At 40.8% G+C, this 22,169-nt stretch overlaps 1 protein-coding gene across 4 annotated transcripts in view; it reads left to right on the forward strand.

Annotated features, from left to right (window-relative positions):
• LOC103370884 (RNA-binding motif, single-stranded-interacting protein 3-like) overlaps positions 1-22,169 on the forward strand; it is a 132,257-nt gene that overhangs the window by 19,243 nt on the left and 90,845 nt on the right. For 2 of the 4 annotated variants that reach the window (XM_008300067.1, XM_008300065.1), the window contains one exon: positions 20,623-20,813. In XM_008300067.1, the coding sequence (XP_008298289.1) occupies positions 20,623-20,813 (191 nt within the window). The remainder of the gene's footprint in view (positions 1-20,622; positions 20,814-22,169) is intronic. The other 2 variants (XM_008300066.1, XM_008300068.1) reach the window with 1 other exon arrangement.

Raw genomic sequence — 22,169 nt, forward strand, 5'->3', positions numbered from 1 at the left:
AAAAAAAAATCAGTTTCTAAGGCTGGGTTTGCTTGAATGACAGGTACTCTGGAATAAATCCGGGAACATGCAGCTGAAAGTTGAATGAAGATTCTCCATCTACTCCCACTGTGCTACATCTAAATACATGTATTTGTATTGCTCTCACGGGTGAACTGCAGTGAGGACAACTCATACATAAGAGGAGAGAGCACCTTTGATAGCATAATGGACATTACATAATGGAACTGTGATCTCTCCCACTTGATCCTAAGGCTCAACTCATATTCACAAAGATACTGAAGTGGAGAAGCTCCAGGAGGTGTTGGTTACAGTCTGGATCTGTCTGGTGGATTGTACATCCGCAGAGAATGCCGGGTCAAAAAAAAAGTAAAAGCACAACAGCAGAGGAGAGAGAATGGATCAGAACGAAGCGGGACAAAGGGAAGATAAGGAGCGTGCAGAGTGAAACATGTAGAGCTCATAAAACAATCTTGTAAAAGGGAGACTAGTTTGGATTTACCGACACTATAGGAATCCTTTCCTCATTCAAGTGGGACCTGCACAATCAGTTGCCTTTGTACACTGAAAATTTTTGCTTTCACCATGCCACTTTCCCATCCTATTCAATCTAATTGCTCTCAGCAAACACTCCTTTGATTCTTCTCTAAAATATATATAATCTGAGCTACACTGCGAGGGCAGTAAAATGGTTTGTGGTGTGTTTTCTTTTTTTTTTTTTTCTTTTTCCAAGACATCATGTCGGGCGGAAAAGCTGAAAGACAGTCATAGCGAGGTCAAAACATACAATCTGGACTTTACAACAGTCGAGCATAGCGATGAAGTCCGGCTGAATACAGATCGAGTGACAAACTCAGACAGAAGGGAAATGGGGCTGACAAAAGTGGAGTGGCAAAACAGAGACAAAGCTACAGAGACAGACTTTTGCTTTCTTCCAAAGTACAGCCACAAGCTGTTGGTCTCAGTCTGCCAACCTTGTTCAACTTCCCAGCTATAGATAAGCTTTGTGTGTGTGTGTGTGTGTGTGTATGTGTGTGTGTGTGTGTGTATGTGTGTGTGTGTGTGTACATAATTCATACGCGTAGCCAAATCAAGATCTAGAGATTAACTAGACCAGTGGCACCAAAGAGGAGAGGAGGGAGAAAGGGAACGGGAAGAAGAGAAAGATGGAAGAGTGGGGGGGAATAGTTAGCGAGGAAATACTGTAGAAGCACAATTACAGGATACAGAGCATGAACTAGTTTCTATTCACCCCACATTTACCTGAAATGCACCACTGTGTGTTCGCATACACATTCCCACAGGCTCCCCGTGTATAACTCTCTCTTCCCTCTGTTTCTCTATCTCCCTTCATTGCCTCCCTCCCTCCCTCCTTTACTTTCAAGGAAGGGTAATCCCTCTTGTAGCTAATGTGCTGTGACATTTCATGGTACAATAGGATTTGGGAGACACTATGTATTCTCATGGTGCCAGGGTCTGGCTGATAACCTCGCTGTCTGGGTGATTTTGGACTGCAGCAACTGTAGGACTAGTTTTTATCTCACTTTGGAAATCTAATTCTCAGGGTAGAAATACAATTCCAAATAATACAGACCGAGGTGACGCATCAGGAGTTATTGGTAAACCACAGTAACCGCGCGCCGTCACGCATCATCTCGGCTTTAAAAATGTGCTGTTAGTAACGTCTGATTCATAGATTTAATGTGGCATCAACTGCTGTGACAGATTAATGTTTTTTGAGTGGCGGCGGAGGTGACAGCCACTGAAATCATTATGCTAACTGAACGGTGTAGATTTGACACGTACTGTGTGCTGCCGGCTCCACTTGTCTTTGTGAAAGTGCATTGAAAAGCATTTAACATTTGACAAAGTGTTAAAGAAATTATAGGTTCTGACCTGCATGATTATCCAGGAGGAGAAATGATAGAAAATGTCCATGTTTTATTAAAGCAGATTAAAGGAACAGAACATATGGTGATACCCAAGGATGCCTGCTGTTGTGTTTTTACCATTGCAGTGGTTGAAGTCTCGCTGCATTGCAGATTAGTAACACCAAAGCACATAGAGAAAAGCCAAAAGCAAACCTCTCGACCACATTCAGTGGTTTTGCTTATTTTACTTTTCTAGACCTTTCAAACACATTTCAAAGTCTTGTTCATGAAGGAGTTTTGGTCACATGGTCACATACTTGAGGCACATTGGCAACAAAAAGCAGCCCAGGAATTTGCTGTCAAGTGGCTTCAATTTGATGCACGGAATCTGAATACACACAACATTTTTGTCAAGCAATAAACTGCTATTAAAAAAACAACACACAGTCTGTTTATTTGTAATGTTTCTCAGGCTAAAATGTTAAATGATGATCTCTGTTTGTGTGTACAGAAAATAGAATTTTAAAAAAACTCTAAGTTGCCTTAATATAACCATCACCTGACACCTAATTTGGCTTAATAGCCGTTTTTCTTATTATAATTATTGAAAGTGATTGCACCATATGTGCCGTTCACTCCATTTCTTGTAATATAACAATTAATAACTTGAAAGAAGTAAACCAGCGTGATCGTATGAATGATGCATTGTGCTGTAATTTCCTTCACAGTCTCACAGTAACGATCACTAGAGCATCTCTAATTGGATCTGTGCTGGTTTCCCCTCCATCCTTTACCCTTCTTATTCACAGTTATTTTCACCAGTTTGTTTAGATTGTAGAGCGTTTAATAAATCATTGTTGTTGCTGGGCTGACTAGCAGATATCACATATCTTATCATCTATAAAATGAATAAGTATTCTACTAAGAAAATGATAAAAATGTACTTTGCGCATTTAGGGTTGATGTGGATGACCATTTATTAAACATTTATACATCGAGTCTGACCAGTTCAAACCTCGGAAATGGTCAAGCGTGCACTCTGGCACTGTAACCTCGAGGTTGACAGAAACATTTAGTTAGTTCATTGAGCTGGTTCACAGCACAAAGCAGGACCAAGCACCTGCTCCCCTTCTCACTCCTCTCTTATGTTCCTGCCTCTCGGCCACTGTCCTCATCATCACCTGCAAACTGCTTAAATAAGTCTGCTGTATCTTAACATCAGCCTTTCTCTGTGTTCGGTGTCTGCACCGCTGGTTCTTTCTATCCATGGCAACAAGCGCTGGATACTAAACCGCCAGAGTGGGAGATACTTAGAGTTGTGATGGGAAGTGCCACCTGCTATTACCAGCCGTGCTGTTGCAGCGAAGATGACCTATTGAATATCTGTATATAGGCACACAGGCCATTAACACTGTGGTTAGGAAGAAATTAGCAGCCCTAACAAGACAAGCACAATGGAAAAAGTCTTAGCGATGGCCAGCCTGCACTTGAAGAGGAATGTGAGACTCAGTTCAACCTCAGGGAAAAAGCAAGCGCCGGTCTGTGCTGTCAGCTGCTTAAAGCATGTTGTGGTAAATGACATAATGATAAAATTGGGCTGTCATAATATCAGATTTTCACTACACTGTTATCGAAGCCAAAATGAATTCACAATGACGCTATTATCCCAAAGATCTGTAGAAAATTTGAGAAAAATAACGCCGTCAGCCAAATTCATCTTTAACTTTTTGCTGTGTGTGTGTTTTGGCGGATGAATTGTGCTCAAAATACAAGTGTAGGAAGGCGGAGAGAGAGTCTGCAACCGTAACTGAGCTGAACTGACTTCTCTGTATCTGGACACATTGTCTGAATTTACATAAAGGTAGAATCTTGGCGTGTGAGAGGCGATATGATGCAGATAGCAGAGTTTCCACTTGGATCAGCTATTGGCCAAAATGCTTATCTCACCCACAGAGCCGATGTGTGATGGTGGGATATGGGGGCTTCAAATGTGCTCATCGACCCTCAGACACACGCAACGCTGCCAGAATGCCTTCAGCAGGATGGTGCTTGGAGAAAGCAGTGTTGGAGGATAAATGTTAAATAATTAGCGTGCCATTTATTGTAGATTATTCTAAGTTTGCAAGATGAATAAGAGCACTCGAAGCACACAATCCATTAAAGAGGAACGCAGGGAGGATGTGATGAGGTGCCAGCGTCTTACAGGTAGCAGACAAAACTCTCAACAGTGTTTACTTACTTCTAATTGCTTTGCAACAGCCAGCTAAAGCATTTACCTGCCCACAGACACATGCACAGGCCACAATTTGCTGTTAAGAAATGCATTGTGTTTACGCTGATCTTATCTGATGCTCAGTTGCAATATATGCACATTGCTTTTGCAGCTCAGAAATGCTGCAAGTTACCTATTTTCCAATGATTTAGAGCAATATTCTGACTTTTTCTGTGCGCATTTTACATTATAAAGGACCTTTGATAAGTCATAAAAGGTTTTTACTGTAATAAAAAGTAAGAACAAACTGTGGTTATTTGGTTATGACATGACATAATGGCTTTCGCTTCATATTATTTCCTCGTAATTCAAACTGTAGTGAAGCCTTGACTGTTGAAAAAGGCTAATTCAATTCACAACCTGTCATTGTCGCCTGCACCAAGTCAAGCCTTAAATCATCGAATGAATGACTTTAATCCAAGTCATGCAGAAGGGCTCCAATGCTTTGCAGAACATCTTCAGCCTCGGCTAAATGCAGATTACAACTGAAGTGAGCCGAGTGTTTATCGAGCTAACAACCGTAACGGGGGAATAACGTCTTGTCGTTTTGATTTGCCGTAAGATTTCTTTTGAGAGCGTGACAGCGAGCGTGAGACAGTGAGAAGTGTCACGCCCAGATTCATGAGACGGGCTTGGCAGGCCTGATATTGCTGTTTTGGCTGACTGTGTTATACCTGGAGGGAACTCGCTGCTGCCGCCGCTACACTGTAGCCAATTTAGCTGGAGCACAGCTGCTAAGAGGCTCCCTGAGGTGTGTGTGTATGTGTGTTTCAGGATTAGCCACAGCACCAATTAAAGCCTCAGACTGGTTTTTAAAGGATAAATTATTAACAGCAGAAGTGACCTCTCTGGTGGCCTTTCGTCCCTCCTCTGCTATGCTGTTGTCTTCTCCTCCTCTGCAGCCTTTATACACTTTTCTGTCAAACTTGCTTCCCTTTTGTCGTCTCCTCCTTTGCCTTTCCTTTTTACTTTAAAAAAAATTCTCTGCCATCCCTTTGTTTTACTTTTTACCACTTTGCCGTCACTCTGTGTCCTTGTACAACCTCTAGAAGATTATGGAAGGATTTTTAAAAATAGTTTTTGATATTTTACTCATACATTTTTGAATTTAAATGGAAAACAGACCAGGCTGTGTGTGTGTGTTGAGTGTCCCCAAAGTTGCAATTGAAAATCTAAACTCTCTCTCACTTCTCACAAGGTTGAAGAGCAGGAATACAGGGTTATGTTCTATCAGAAAAGTGTAATTGAGAAAGATTTCCTTCTTTTCTTTTTTTCTGTTTACTCCGTTGCCTCGTTCTATCTTTCATCTGCTCACTGTTTCCAAGATGTGGCTTTCCTCACTGAATATTTTGGTATACTGATGCCTCCAGGACACAGTTGGGCTTGATTGTTGCTGTATGCAGCTTAGCTGCATTCCCCTTTTCTCCCTGTGTTCAATAGCAAAAGCATGTTAGCCAGTAATGGATACTTTTAACCTTTTCCAGGTAATTTGATCAGGCCTTTAAATCAATCCAAGCACACACAGTCTCGAGGTTATGATCGGTGAATACATTGACTGCTGCTCTCACTGTTCAGCCTTTGTTTTTTAAATGGATGAACCATGTCTCTTTCTGATTTGATGAATGGCTCAGTCCTGGATTCTGAATTATAAATGTGAGCTGCTGTGTATCATCTCTCACGAGGACAAAAGAGGTGAGAGGTTTAGAAATCTAGATGTATTTAACACCACTTCATGTTGCCATTCAGTATTCCAGCAAATGGAATTTCCTGTGGAAAATGGCGCGGCATCCCCTCGTCATAGTAGTTCATAATTAATCCAGATGCAATTTGTTTTGGCATCTAACTCAATTAGCATACTTTTGGATTACAGCTCATAGAATATAAAATGTGAGTTTCATTTCAGTGGTAAAGTGTGTGCTGTGGAGGTGCACTTATGAATTAAAGTCCCGAGTGTAAAATTATTAGACTTAACTCCAACCATGTGCATCTGATACTCTGCTCTGCCTCTCTAGTCAGCCCAGCTGTGGGCTGTGTTTCTCATTTTTTGTAAGTGTTTCAGTCCAATCTTCCATCCAAGAAATAAAAAAATGTAATGATTTGAATGATTTCTACCTTTGTTCAGATACCCTAATATAGATTTTCCCTCTAGATATCTGCAGGTCATCATCTGATCGCAGTCAGCGGGCTTGGATTCCACTCAATATGTTCTTACACTGATCTCTCCCTCCTTTCTTCCATCCCTCTCTCCTTCTACCACTCCCTCTGCTTCTCTCATTCCCTGAATATTTGCTCCTCTCAGATTTGATGAAAGAATGTAATTAGAGCATAGAGAGAAACAGGAAGGAGTGAGGGACATAGTGAAGGAAGGAAGCAGAGCAATAATGAATGGTCAGTGACCCTGAGAGCAGACAAGGTAAAGATAAGTGTGTTTAAATCAGACCTAGTCAATCTGAAGCAGAGAGGCGTATTGAACCTTGTTAGTACATTAGCCAAGACTGTATAGATTTAGTGGTGCATTAACACAGCATCACTGCTTCACTTACAAGTGAAATTACAGTAAATCCTGCAGCACCTATGCAGAATCATATCAGGTGAATAATCTATGTGCCGCATCACGTCTTACTGTTTCACATTTTGTTTGCCTCCGTAGCTCAGTAATATATGATCTTAAAAACATGAGTTCTTGTTTACATCCTTTTCATATGATTTCCATTAACATAGATTATGTGGAGTAGGATACATCAACCTTGGGTTTGTTTTTCAGAGCTCAGTTGTGTCCTGTTTCTACTCTCAAAATGTATAAGAACTGCATAATTTCTAAGCGCTTAGAGGAATATAGGTTCTTATTATGTATCATATTTGCCTCATAATAAAACCTAAAACGCTCTCGTCGACATTGGAGCTATAACTGTAACGGTAACTATTGAATTGGTCTATTATTACGTTTTTTTAGCAGACATGCTTTTTTACATTGCCATCATAGTTTGTGCTAGTTACGCTATTTTAGCATTTGAACATGCCAAACAAAGATGATGAACATGACAAACATTCCATTTTATAATCTATATTTAAATATTCTAATGTGTTTTTAGGTGCACATGTCTGTTGTGTTAATCCCTGGTTATACATCCAGGTATGGCTATAGTATTGTTATAACTGACAGGTTTATTTAACTTTTTATATGCTAGAACACATATAAGCAATTATGCTGTGGCTTAACTTTTTCACCTTGAAGATGCAGTGTACTGACGTCAGTTTCAAAAACACAAATTCAGATTTACGGGGTTTAAAAAACCTGATAAAGCAAGCCTTTTTATATCATAATGCTTCAGACTCAGGTTCCAGTTTAAACATGTATGGCTGAAATACTCCAATATTACAACCTGTCATTGGGCAATGTAGAGTAACGTTGCTTTGTTGGAGCAAAGCTGGTGTGCTGGAGCAGCAGGGTGGGCGGAGATAGCGGCGGGGACTTCATACTGTATATCTGCGCATTCCAAAGGAAACAGAGGTGTAGAATTACATCGCAGCCATTTAAGGGCAAGATCAGATTGTTTTCTTGACTGTTTTAAGGGTTTAATCAAGGGCCAAAGAGGAGTTTTAAAGTTTCCGTTTATGCTTTAAAGTGTGCGATCTGCTACATGATGTTGAGTGCACGATGAGGGCTTTCAGTCTTTTTGCTTTGTTAGATTGATTTTGTGTGTGTCAATGTTATGTTGCTTCCTTGTACTTCATTTAAAGGGATTTATCCAATAGCACACAATACATTTTAACAGCAATATTAACCGATGCAAGGTAATATAGATTCGCAGTGACTCTATAGTGCTTTTTCATAACTCCCACTTTCTCTCGCACACACTTTTACAATCTCAAATCTATTCACCACCACCTCACATTATTGTCTAGCTGCCTGTTCCAGTAAAGTAATAACTTACCATTCCCATTTCTGCTGCCTTGCATTATTTGCCCACATAGTATAGCTTACTATATGTCCCGATCCACGCATTTTAATTGATTTACTAATAAGAGCAGACCTCCCCCAACATGCTAGCCTAGACGCATGCACACATGACTGTTCTATCATTTAGTTTCTCATTGTTAAAGAGGACGAACCCAACGTATACAAGTCTGTGCAGCCACAGTCACACATACACACACCAAATCCAATCTTTTCAGGTCCTCATTGTTGCGGCGGAGAAACATTATTCTGCACACTTATTCTATAGTCTCCATTCTTTAACCTGACGCTATATAAGCATTCTGTCTTATTCTTATGCCCTCTTATTCTGATGGTAATTTGACTGCCTGAAAGGACTGGCGGAGGATTGTTCTGTCTCATTCAACAAAATACGGTAAAAAGTCATTCCTGGGATTAAAAAAAAAAAAAGAAGCTCTGCGGTGGATTTCCAGGGCTCTGTTGTCGTGTCTGCGGTTGCCTGTCGGCCCCCCGTTCATATGCTAATGAGCCAGAACTTGATTGTTTCCTCATATTTTAATCTCCTGCATGGTGTTGGAAGGGAAGGGTGGGGAAGGGGAGGGGGGGCAGCTGATAGGAGGAGTGTGGGTACGAGGAAGAGATGAGACTGGAGGCAAAAAGAGATGATGGGCAAGGGAAAGAAGAGAGGGCAGAAGGTGTCGACAGCTGAGGAATGGAGAGGGGGGAAAAGTTGAAGGCAAAAGATGAGGAAATGAAGCTATGTAGGAGGAGGAGAAAAGCAAAATGTTTGACAAGAACAGCAAAGAGGTGAGGGACATGGGAGGGCAGGATGAGATTATTAATACAGGAGGAGGAGACGATAAGATAAAGAGGGATAGGAGCGCTGCTGGATGATAAGCGGCAGATAGAAATATACAGTTCACCTTATAAGGAGACATCCAGAGTTTATTAGCTGTGACAAAGAATGTGAGCTACTGGAACTCTGCAATATTAAGTACTGCCTCATTTTAAACTTTGAGGGCGGGGGGGGGGGAGAACAATGAAACTTCCCTACTTTTCCCTCTTGCATAGGTCCACATTAAACCAATCACGATTCCTGAACTCTATCTGCCGCCGCTCATCATGCATACTCCTGGGTTGAAACACTGACCAGGGGGCAATGAGAGGAGGAGCGAGAGAGACTTTCTTGAATAAACTAACGTGGTATTTGCATAAATATACATAATAAAAGAGCTTTGTGCCATGCTCCTCTTCAATATGCATGTTTTTTTTTCCCTTTCTGTAACTTGCATGCTAGAGGTCATGCAATTTAGAAGGAAGAATGTAGCATAAGATTTATTTTTTACATTTTTTTTTTAGAATATACTCCAAAGAGAGAGAGAGAGATAAAAATCATCGGCGTGGGTTTTGAAGTATAATGTAGTGGAATGTTTTTCTTGGGCAGTCAGTCAGGAAGTTTTTTTTTTTGAAAGAGTGTGCAAGGTCAGCCACTTGATTTTATCTAGATTTGTTAGTAGTGAATGTGCAAGAACATGGCCAGAGCACAGACTTACATACCTCATATATCGTACCTATATGTTCAGCATGAAATATGAGCAATGACAGAAATTATTTATCTTGAAAGGTAAGAATGAATTACAAAAATCTCTACATAGGCATCAGGCCAAGAAGGACATTTAATGGAAAAAAAACCCCTCACAACATTACACTTACTAGATAGTTCTCTGTGAATGAGAGGTGCTGTTATTCATGGACTAGGGCTAACTGTGTCCTCTGTCCTTGGTCTCTATTGGAAACTTGATCATGTATATCGTACATATTCTTGCTCTCCACTACATTTATTCCATTTTAGTGAGTGGCAGCAATGGGAAACTTTTTTTTTCCGGTCACATGCAGCTCAAGATGAGGCAGGGTGGGATAAAGAACCTCACATCCCTTCTGTTTGGGCAGACACTGGTGCACCATCTCCATTAATATTGAGCAGTTTTGCTGAACACTGGATTATATTCATTGTCAACTTATTCTATTCTCAGTAAAATGCTACAATTTTTTTTTTTTTAAATTCTTGATTTCTACAACATTTGCATATGGCAACTATGGTATCTTAATATCATTATGATTAAGGAACTCTTGTAGTTATAGTATGGTACAAATATGGTTAGGATCTTCACTTTGGTTAACAGAGAGAGCTCATGGTTACAGCCAAAAAAACCCCACCAATTTCAGATATGTTTAAAGAATACCATACCTGGTGTCCTGCGTGAAATTGAAACAAGCTGTGTGCCCTTCATCCACCCGACCTTCACATGCTTATGTTCCACTTCGCTACATATAGGGCACAATACTTCATGGCAGTTAGCCCAGTATTGCTTCAGATTACTTCCACGTTAGACAGTGCTGCACTTTACAACCAAGTGTATCACAGATAACACACAGAAGGGCCCAGAGCCAGTGTTTGAATTTTGGAACTGTCTGATATAAGTTGGAGCTAACCTATAATCTACCACACCACCAGTGGTAAGTTACATTTCCACATTACAGTGTGTTTTTTTCATACAGTTCAGAATGCTTTTTTTTTTTTTTTTTTTTTAAATCTACATAATGTTTCAAAATGCATTTGTGTGGTAGATTTTTATTTTAGATTTGCACATCCAGAAGCTTGACATGCTCGTGAACCAGCCTGTTCTCGCAATGTATTTTTTAAAAATTGCATCAACATCATTTTGCAATTCAAGCTACAGAATTACATTGTGTGCACATGTAAACATGCAGACTGTATCCATACACAGAAGGATGTTGCTCAAGCTCGTGTTGGTGGGATTTTTCCCATAACCCCTCCGCACAAACACTCCCCTCAGCTGTGATCCCAAGAACAATGGCTGGTCAGGCTAATGCAAATTCAAATCAATCACAAGTTAAACAGCTTGTCTGTAAACTCACACATATCCTCCCACCCTGCGTCCCCGTCCTCCCCCCCCGTCTCTGACCTTCTCAAAAACACAGCCACAGGAATTCGCCGAGAGTTCAGCAACCTACCACAGTCGCTCTCCATCATTTCCTTATCTCCCACCAGGTCAGCGAGCACCAAGTCCAAACTGGATGTCCTCCTGGGATGTTTGCAAGTCTTGTTTATGACATCCCAAGTGTTGTTGATGCTGTTGTTGCTGATGTTAACAAGAGAGATAGAGAGGTAGGAGGCTGGAACATGGCGTTCCGCTGGGAAGCAAGTTAGATGACCCGATCTTCAAAAGAGAAAAACAGGGAAAGCCGCCGTTTGGGAAAGAGAGGAAATTAGGGGAGAGGTGACAGATAAACAAGAGACTAGCGCGAATGTAAGTGAAGTCCATGAAATGTAACGGTGGATAGATGAATAAATAGAGAGCACAAGACGACAGAACGCAACGTCAGCGATGTTGTAAGTCGCTTTGTCGCAAAACTAGTTCTGAAATGCAGAAACAAAGGCTTTATCTTAGGAACAAGTCAGCACTGACACAACTGGTTTCGTACCCCATGAGACAAGAAAAACATTCTGTTAAAAGGTGAGCTGCAGTATTTTTATACTGAGTCAAATATGCTGCTTTGCATCTTAAATTTGATTTTGAAAGTCTTACAAATGCTTCAGTCTCCTGTTGCACTATATTTTATGGCATATTAAATAGGCCATGCAGACTATAATCTGATAGGCCCACTTTCTGCATTTTAATTAAAGTGTAACTTTTTCCCTTTCTGACTGACCTCACAGTGATCTTAAATCTAGGCTGATGAAACTTGCAGACACCCCAGTAAAACTTGATATCCACTTATTTCTGCCTCGAAAAACTGCAGAGAGTCTGCAGACTTAAAGAAGCTTAAATTACAATAATTATGCTATTTCAGCTCAAGGGTATAGTTAAGTCTAGTGTTGCACTTATAAAATGTAGTGGTCGGTCTGGTAGGTTTTTGTCCAGTGACACACAGCGGCAACGAAATGAGGGGAATAATACCAGGGCCCTAACAGGGAGGGCCCTTGCAAAGCCTCTAATTAAATTATTCTGTATTTTTAATTTACAATTGTTTGACAGAGTTTCTAAAACAATATCAGAGCTTCAGAAATGCCTTCCCCGTCCCTGAAAGGTGCACATGCTTTACTCCTGCAGCAGAGTGGACAAAAACAGTGTCCAAACTGTAACTGTACTGATGCCAATGGCGAGAACTTCAGGAGAACTTTGAAGATTTTATTAAAAAAACTTAAAATTGGCTGAGCAAAAGAGGAAAAAGAAAGTTTGATCACAGGAAAAGAGACAAAAGTTCTTGAGAACACAGCTTTCTAGAAGTTTTTAATTGCTAGCGAGTAAAGCAGAGTGGCCTTCAGTTGTGAAAACATCAATAAAGTGAACCAGCTGCTGGTTCATCATGAACATCTTCTCATGTTTCTCTGACAATCTAAGTTCATGAAGGTGTCACTAAAAGGAGCCTTGTCTCCAAAATAGTATGCCTGTGCTGAGAAAATGCATTTTTAACTACGTTTTTAGGGAAACATATTTTCTCCTTGATTAATGGTTGTTTGTGACCTATCACAAATACATTTCTAATAACATATCTTTACCATTTATTTTATTGCTCACCATAGTAACCCAGAGCATGGAGGAGAAGCTCCAAACATTTTGTATGTTAACCTAAACCATGATTGTCGTTGCCTGTTCTTTTGATTCCTTGTTTGCACTGTGCCACTCTAACAGGGCTCACAGTCTGAATCACAACACTGCAGCCGTCATTTGGCTGATTCCCACTGACAACAAAACAACATAACCTTTTTTTTTTTTAGTTCTAATGAGGTCTAACATGAGGTCTGATCCCTGCTCTACCACGTTTTCAGTCCCAGCCCTTCCTTTTTCCGCACCTGCTCACAATCTGATGAACTACAAAATATTAACTCACAGGCAAAGAGAAAAGATCGACCTCTCTGCAATAAACAAACACTCTGTTGTACTTTACAATCATGATGGTTTACAAGGAGCTTTGGTGCCTAAACCTAACTAAGAAGTACAGAAATGAAAAGAAAGTACAGTTTAGTTGTATAGAATTATACATTTTGTGACACAGGGTTGAATAAAAATGATTTAAAACAGCCATTTAAAAAAATACCATCAAAAATTTGAACCAAAAATGCCAAGTTGTCTGTTTTATTGTATTAAAAGTATTGCATAATGTTGTATGAAGTAAATCTACAACATCAGAAGCAGAGCAACCCAGAGTGAGCTGTTTTTTCACATCCCTCCTGTAGCAAGGCCAGTTTTCGGTTGGAGCACTCGGTGCTATCTACTCTGAATATCTATAGATTGCGCTCTAGGTTCCTGAGGACAGTCTGTGTGATTGCCAGACCTCTTGATTATGATTGTACTTCACGTTAGGACAAAGAACTGCAAATCCTTTCCCAAGAATTCCGAGCGGCTCATGGAACTGGACTTTGAAACGATTTTATTAAATAACCCTACGGTGTGATTTCCCCAGGCATATCATTTACTCTCCAGACTAATCACGGACTCGGCTATACCTCAAGCCTACACATTCCTTAACTTGACACTTGGAGACCTGTAAGTGTCCTGCATTGGATATCATTAGGCTCGTCTCCAAGAAACCTATTTATACCTGCGCACGGCATTAACTGAACTTGCCGCAGTCTTCACTGCTTCCCCCTAACATAAATATGTCAGTATTTCTTTTGTGTGTAGTGCTTGTAATACCCTGCAACACCGCAAAGCCACATCTTCTAATCAAAAGAGTCCAGCACCGCAACAGTTTGACAATCAAGTTATTTTTGTACATTCCTGAAAAGACGATTTGTTGTCTTTTCAAGGTTTCCGACAGAAGCAATAGCCGGGGCTTAATTTAGCTGCTCGTATAATCTCCAAGCGAGGACGGTATATTGGGTGCCATGTTTCCATTCCGATGTATTCATAAGCTCTTCCTTAAACCCTTCCGCTGCTGTGTTTAGAGGCACAGAGTATGAGAGAATCTCAGTGCTGGACCCAAAAATAGCCCGCATTCTTTCCTCTGTGTTTCAGGAAGCATCAGAAGAGGCCGGAACAACCCTCTCTCTCTCTCTCTCTCTCTCCCTCCTTCCCCATTTTTACCTAATTCTCTTCATCAGCCGTTCCTCTTGCAACATTTCTTTTTTTCCCCCACTTTATTCCTACCTGTCATCCAAAGTTCACCCCTCTGTGGGACTGTGCAACAACGTCAGTCACGTACTTTCATGTTTCTCCCCCCCCTCCCTCACTAAATGCACCCACAATGAATGGAGATAAGTTTGATCGTCACAGGGGATGTGTGTTGTTGTTTGCACAATACTTGAGCTTTCCAGGAACTACTCATTGTTTGCAAAGTAGAGAACTGTTGAGGAACATGAAGGCAAAGCTGTAGATTGTACTTGCAGGTGTGTGTGTGTGTGTGTGTGTGTGTGTGTGTGTGTGTGCATATTTGTGATTCATTTACAGCGGTCAACAGTTGACTTCATATTCATTTTTAACGCTCCGTTTCATTTGTTACCGATTGTGTCTTAACAAATAAGAAAAACTAGTTGCTGTTTGAGACAGATAGAAGGAAGAAAAATATAAAAGATATAATTTTTTTGCTCATTCTGCTTTCTGTCTGTTTTTTTAATACAGGTAATTTCACCATATCATTGTTCTCATCTACATACTTCTCCTCTGTTGGAACTAGTGTGAAATATGATCAGTTTGATTATCAAAAATGAGCAAAAATACAGACTAATGCCAGCAGCTTCATTGTGAGATAGCGGCACAGGGGTAGTCACACTCGAGTAAAGCCACAAAGCATCTTAACAAGCTGCAAGAATGTGTTGAATATCCTGTAAAACATGAGAAAATATCACAAAAGTTACAGTAGCCTACTGAAATGGAAACCGAGCCATGAGTGAGCTGGATCACAGCTGGGATGTGATACAAGTGAACTTTGTGATATGGGTTTGGCAGGGTGTTTGACCACCATGAACTGCCAGAACAGCTATGATAGGTATTGGCATTAGGATTACATGTCTGTTAAAGCAACTGCACTTATTAAAGCCCCTTTCAGATCTGGGATACATAACATTTTTGGCTTCATCAATCTGTGAAAGTGGTAACATTCCTGTCCTTCAGACATAAGTCACTTCTACGTTAGTCTGATTCCCCAAATGTAGACTGCGGGTAAAGGCTTACCACTGGACACACATTTCATGTGTCTTTCTCCTCCCTTTTTGGTACCGTTTTCAAAATTCCCTTTGGGTTAGCAACCTACCACAATTTAAATTTCTATTTTTGTGAAAGATTTTGATTGTGCAGTATTTTTTAGGGGTTAGTTTGCAATTGGGCTGCAAGGTGGCGCAGTGGTTAGCATTGTTGTCTCGCAGCAAGAAGGTGAGGACACCCGGGATCCTTCTGCGTGGAGTTTGCATGTTCTCCCCGTGCAGTGTGGGTTCTCTCCAGGTTCTCCGGCTTCCTCCCACAGTCAAAAAACATGTTGAGGTTAATTGGTGATTCTAAATTGTCCGTAGGTGTGAATGTGAATGTGAGTGTGCTTGGTTGTCTGTCTCTAAGTGTAGCCCTGTGATAGACTGACGACCTTTCCAAGGTGTCCCCTGCCTTCACCCTAAGTCAGCTGGGATAGGCTCCAGTCCCACCCTAGTGAGGATTAAGCGGTGAATAGATAATGGATGGATGGATGGATGGATGGATTTTTAGCTATTTTAATACAGTCCCTGTATCCAAATGTTACACCAAAACAATTCCCCTGTCAGTATTTTGAGGTGACACATTGCTTCATCCTTGGCTTAGCTCTGCTCATTACGACTGCGATTGGTTTAAAGGAATACACACAAGCAAGAGCTTTTTCTCCCATACAACAGAATGATACTGCTGCTGCATAACGGTCTGATAACCTGAAATGAAACTACAGCATGTTCCTCTCGATTTCAAACAGACAAGCAAGACAGCAATGCGACGAGCCATATTTGCAGCACAATATACAATTTAATCAACTCAAAACAATCTCAAAAAAGTAAACCTACAAACAACAAGGAGCAACTTACGCAGCTGTAAACAACATTTGGATTATTTTTCTTATTAATGACTCCTATCTCCTACCTATTATTTATTACTCTCTCTTTGTCACAGTCAAGGTTTCTTTTTATGGACATTACAGTTTGTAATAGATGTGAAATCATTTAGTAAAGTGAGCAAGCAGGAGAGGAATTTTGTGATTTGGTATCTTTGGTGCTCTCTGTGATGTTTTGATGTTTTTGATGTATTAGTGCTGAAATGTGGAAAATACCTTCCCCAAATCGCTTCACACAACTCTAAGTATGTTGGTTGAAGCAAGAGCATGAAGACTTGTACCGTGTTAAAACCCAAAGTGTCGGCTTTTACGGGAAAGTTACCAGGGTGCTCATTCTGACATAAAGCAGACACAGTCATATGCCATCAAATAATGAAAAGGGGCTCATTTTTGGGCTGTTTTTTTGTGTCGTTTTTAATGTCTTGAATAGGTAACAATATGCTTTCCTCTGTGCTCAGTGCTCAGCTTCCTTTGCAATGCACTACCTAGTCAAATATACGCTCAGCAGGTTGTTAGCAGCATGCACATATATGACACACTGGAGCAATGTTTCTCTGTGTGTTGCTGTTTCATGGCTCAGTCGTGCATGAAATCTACAAAAACCCAGTGACTGTGTTTGCTTTGTGTGACAGTTTGTGTCGCTGCCTCTGAGCCTTTTTCCCACTGCGAGAGCTGCTCCACTGTACTAAGTATGTCAACAATACCAGCTGAGAGGCAGCCTTCAGTCCACACACTGCGACTGCAGACTAATCCTTAAAAGAGAGAAACTGGGAGAAATAGAGGAGGGAGGAAAGCGCAGAGGTAGAAATATAGAGCGAGTACGTGGGAAGTGGAAGGATGGAGGTGAAAAGAGCAGGAGACTGAGCGAGTCAAATTTGACAGCGAGCGAGAGAGGAAGAAGAGAGGAGAAAATGTGGATGCTAGAGAGAGAGAGGGAGTGAGAGATTTTAATGTTTCAAAGGATTTCCCTATCACAGTCTCTGACACATTACATACACAGCTCACTATCAGCCCCAATGCTGACAGCTGCACAAATTGGCTGAAAGAGGTTCCCTGGGCAAGGCCTTTGATCAGGTGTGTGTGTGTTGTGTCAGCGAGACGAGAGGAAGCAAAGAGATTTCATACATTTGTGCATACCTGGACATCTCGGTGAAGAAAGGCTGTTTTCTGCTCCAGACCACAGTGGAATAAAATAAATGTATAAAGATAAGAGTAACATTGTGTGTATGTGTGTTAATAAATGCTACCAGTCTGGTATCATACGTCGCATGAGCTGGCATTGTGTTTGTAAGTATGCAATGTATGTTATCTTAAGCAGGTATAGCTTCTATTCCAGTGACATTTCTCTTTCAGATTTCAGCCTGGGGTCTTTTATTTGTGTCTGACACTTTCCATCAACCACGTATTCATGTTATCTCGCAGGGGTGGTCGGTACACAAACCCTTTGTTGAAACGCTCATATCGAGTCAGCCCTCGACGCAGTTAAGGCTTTGAAGCAGGGAGGTTTTCATTATCATGATCACAGACGCCACATACAAAACCACACACGCTCTCCTTGGTACAGATTTTCTTGTACCTCCCATGACATTAATCAACCCTGTTTCCCAAAACAATAAGCAACTAAACTGCATTCTCAATTATATTTTGAAAGAAATATAGCCTATTTTTCTCCCAGAAAGGTAGGAGTGTGATGTTGTAGGATGTATTTCCATTTTGAAAGAGCAACAAAAAGGAGATTGGATGGGTGATGATGGCATAAACCCAACACTCAGAACTTTCACCAAGTGCACTTTTACTTTCATTTTCACCTGCTGTGTGGTAAAGTTTAGGCACCAACACTACTCGGTCAGGTGTCGGAAAATATCACAGTTTGGGTTAAAATGCACCTTTTCACAACATTAACTCCATGTTTGGAGCTTCCTCTCTGGACTCCTACACCATTTAATATGTGATAAATTGGCTGAAAAGAGCAACATTTGGAAAATAACTGTAATAAAAATAAGATTTGTGATACAAACAAATGTAATTCAGGTGGAAATATGTTTCCTTCAAAACGGAATTGAGAATGTAGTTCAATAGAGAGAGATCATTTGAAGGTACAGAACATAAAGCATGCTGAATAAAAGTATTTTGGCCGAGAGGAGACTCCCCCTTGGGGTCTAGACGCTGTTGGTCGAGGAGCAAATTTAGCAGATGGCTGATGGAGACTGGGGTGAGCTGCCCTGGACAAACCAGAGAAGGTGGAGAAGGGGAGGAGAAAGCTGGCACATAGATCACTGGAAATAGCAGTGAAGTTGAAAATGAAGTGATTTTGACAGTGTGAGAAAACACAAGTGACAAAGACAATAGAACAGCAGGAACAATCCATATGGACTGAGAGAATTAGACACAGGCTGTGAAAAAAACAGATCTTTCTTGCTGAACTTAAGATTAATTTTATGGAATTTTATTATTCATGCATTGGATGATATACTTTTATGGAGTTTCCTGCAGAAAGCAATTCCTTGTGCATATGGAAACCCATTCATCATGACTGAAGAAAACCCAATCGTCTATACTTATGATTATTGTATTTATTGATTCATAATTCAGAAAATGAAGTCTCTTAAAATAATGAAACGTACATTTCAAGAGCTCAAAGATTTACAGTAAAATCAATTACGTATCTGTTAAGTGACCTGACTGATTGATTGATTAATTGATTAGATTCAGTCTTTATGCATTCTTACATTTGTGTCTTCAGTAGCTTGCAGACAAAGACAGTATTTCCTCTGTGAACACTGTATTGTGAGATATTCTGGAAAAAATACCAGACTGCAAATGTAGTATTTGTCACTGCCATTAAAATGATGTATTACGTAATGTTGCGTTTTTTCCATCTCTGTCCTTTGTCATGTTTTTGTGGAGTGTTTAAAGGCCGATTCGAGGGTGTTAGTGTGAGGTACTGGCCTGTAAATAACGCAGGCACCGTCTCCTTTTACTGCTACATGTCTGCTGCACATGTGTTGAATCCTGTTAGCGCTGTCTGTCGGAGCTGCCAGCATACCTGTGTGTGCGGGTGTGTGTTTGTGTCAGGAATTGTGTGTCAGTTTGAGGGAAGTACAGGTAATGGATTAATATCAGAGCTGGCTCAGGCTGCACATTGCTGTGTGGTGACAGCCTGTCATTATCACAAACACCGGCTCACACGCACAAGCTCGCACAAGCTCACTTGCATTTGTGTATACACATTCAGACACACACATACAGGATTCATCCAAGCACATAAACTCTCGCTGTCTCACCTGCCTCTCTCCCGTTCTCTCGCTGTCTCTCTCACTCATCGACACGACCCACAGTGGAACCAGGCTGTGATCATCTCAAACTGCAGCAGGTTCTTGAACTTGTTCCATCTACTTACCAACAGTGGGACCAATCCTGAGACTAGGCGTCTTTGTCGAGCCAGTGTCGCTGTTTTGCTCCAAACATGAAGGTAGCAGACAGGCTGTTTTGAACACTGTTGTCATAGGAGCCATCGAGCTTGTTTACTTCCCTCAAACTTAACCTAATAGTTTGCCTAAGGCTGCGGGCAGGCAGGGGTCATCGGTGCCAGACACTCATTAATGCCTGCACTGCCCTTCTTTCCTGCCAGAAATGGTCATCTTATTAAGCCATTTAGTCAGTATTGAGCTGTGTAATTGGACAGTGGAGCCCAGTAGGAAATGTTTGAGTAAGTTAAGGTTGGTAAGGACCTGAATTAAACACTGGATTGTGCATCCACAGCAGAATGCACGGAAGAATCCATTTTCAGACACATTAAATGTGCAAAATTCAGCTCTGTTTGATTTGAAACTTACCTCAATTTGAAGTCGCAACACCACTTGTATCAATCACTCTCTTTGATAAGTCTGATCTACCTTTTCTTGCACCCGAAAACACGAAAAGACAAAGTCTGAGGCTTTTTTCACCACCAACAAGCCACACACTCACTTGCTTTGTAAACCTCTTCACGATCAGTGGTTTGGAACAATTCCTTCTCTAAAAACATGGAAATACTGTAACTTTGAGTAGGTCAACCCAGTCATGACTCACAATAATGTTTATTATGCTGTCATTAAATCTAACCAAGTGTAGAAGCTACCGCTGAGATCCAGCACAGCATGTTGTTGTTATTGATGCACGCTCCTGTGGTAAAACTTGGTACCGCAATCATCAAGCGCTGCTGATTTCTCATATCCTGCTTCTCTAATTTGATGCACTTCCTGATGAATCAAGATATTGGTGTGGGACAGGAAAATGTTGCTCAAAAGGAGTTTGGTTTTGTTTGTTTAGGACTGTGGGGCAGAATCTGAAAAGAGCTTCTATTTTTTTTGCATTATAAAAATGTAAGAAATTCAACAAATGCAAAAAAAAATATTGTGTTGTGATCTTAGGTGACCTTTCCCTTTCTTTTTGTGTTTCTCTCTCAGCAGCAGTCCTATGCTCCTCCCCCTCCGCCTATGGCTCCGCCCAGCCCCGGCACCACAGGAGGAGGAGGAGGTGGAGGTGGAGGTGGAGGTCAGGGAGGAGGGCTAATGGAGCAACTTAGTAAGACCAACCTGTACATCAGAGGCCTGCCGCCTGCCACCACCGACCAGGACCTCATCAAACTATGCCAGCCGTGAGTTCCTTCTATTCTATTCTATTCTATTCTATTCTATTCTATTCTATTCTATTCTATTCTATTCTGTTCTGCTCCGGCCCAGTCCTCACTCTGCAGAAGCATTATACAGCGTCCTTCAGTGCTGCTGAGTTCAGTTCATTCCTGCTCAGTTCACTTCAGCTTGTGGTAATTAGTGTTGCGTGAGTCCAACAGCAGCTTATAATGAGTATCAACAGTTTGCTCTTGACCTCTGTGTTCCTCCTCCCTGCTTCCTCAGAGGAAAAAACACAACCCAGCTGGGCCTAACCCATCCGCTCCCCTCTGCACTGCGTCATCTGCACACACAAGGACACACAAATGCATCCTTCTGTCCATCAGTGAGAGAGAGAGTTTTAAACCCCTCAGTTATCAGCAAATTTACTAACATTTTGAGGCATTTCTGGCGTTAATGAGACTGTGGCGGGCCACTCCACGCATTCCATGATTATAGTAATGAAATTAGGCTGTAAAGACGTGGAACTGCATTTCGTTACCAGTACAATGTGTAATGTGATGACTTTGGCTACTCAGTGTTTTACAGCACCCATTACTTTGACATTTGCCAAGAATCTAAACATTTCCGTAATCCAAACTGATCTGCAAGGTTGATTTTAGGAGTGATGAAGGCATGTTTTCATTATTCATTAGCAGCTCTGTTACGACTGAGCAAACCCTGATCCATTGTTTGTTTAACCCACTATGTCACATTTTTACTCACTGTAGGCTCATTTTTAACTGCAATATCAAGTCCTGCACCTCTGTGGAAACAGCATAACCATGGCTAGAAATAAAGGATATCTATACATGTTTTCTCTGCACTATATCACAGTTATACCTGTTCTCTGTTTGTGTAAACACAGCCTATAGTTCTGCCTAGTTTAGCTGAAAATTCCCTGACTGGTTCTCATATGACTGCTGGTCACAGCTGAGTTTGTCGTGATGCACAGATGAGCACAGCAAGTTATTTTTTTAATTTTTTTTTTTTTAACAGAATCCAGTTACATCAAAAGCCTATTTTTGGCAAATTTCTAATTTTTATTAAATGTCAGATTTTTTTTTTAGCTTCGAATTTAATTAATTTTGATCATGATTAGTTCAAAGACTGTCAGAAAGATGAAATTTTAATGTTTCTGGCTCTGATAAATGGTGTCATTTTGGTGATTTTATTATTTATTTATTTTTTTGTAGGATACCTTTCAAACCCACCAGAGAGTTTTAGGGCTTCAAAAGATTAAAACCATATAAACTGTGAGATTGAGGGTTTATTCTTGAGCTTGTAAGCATCAACTGATGAAAACAATCTCACCACAAAGTCCATCTTGTAAAGTTGTTTTC

The sequence above is a fragment of the Stegastes partitus genome, unplaced genomic scaffold, assembly GCF_000690725.1.
Source record: "Stegastes partitus isolate 25-593 unplaced genomic scaffold, Stegastes_partitus-1.0.2 Scaffold1495, whole genome shotgun sequence".
Taxonomy (NCBI): Eukaryota; Metazoa; Chordata; class Actinopteri; family Pomacentridae; genus Stegastes; species Stegastes partitus.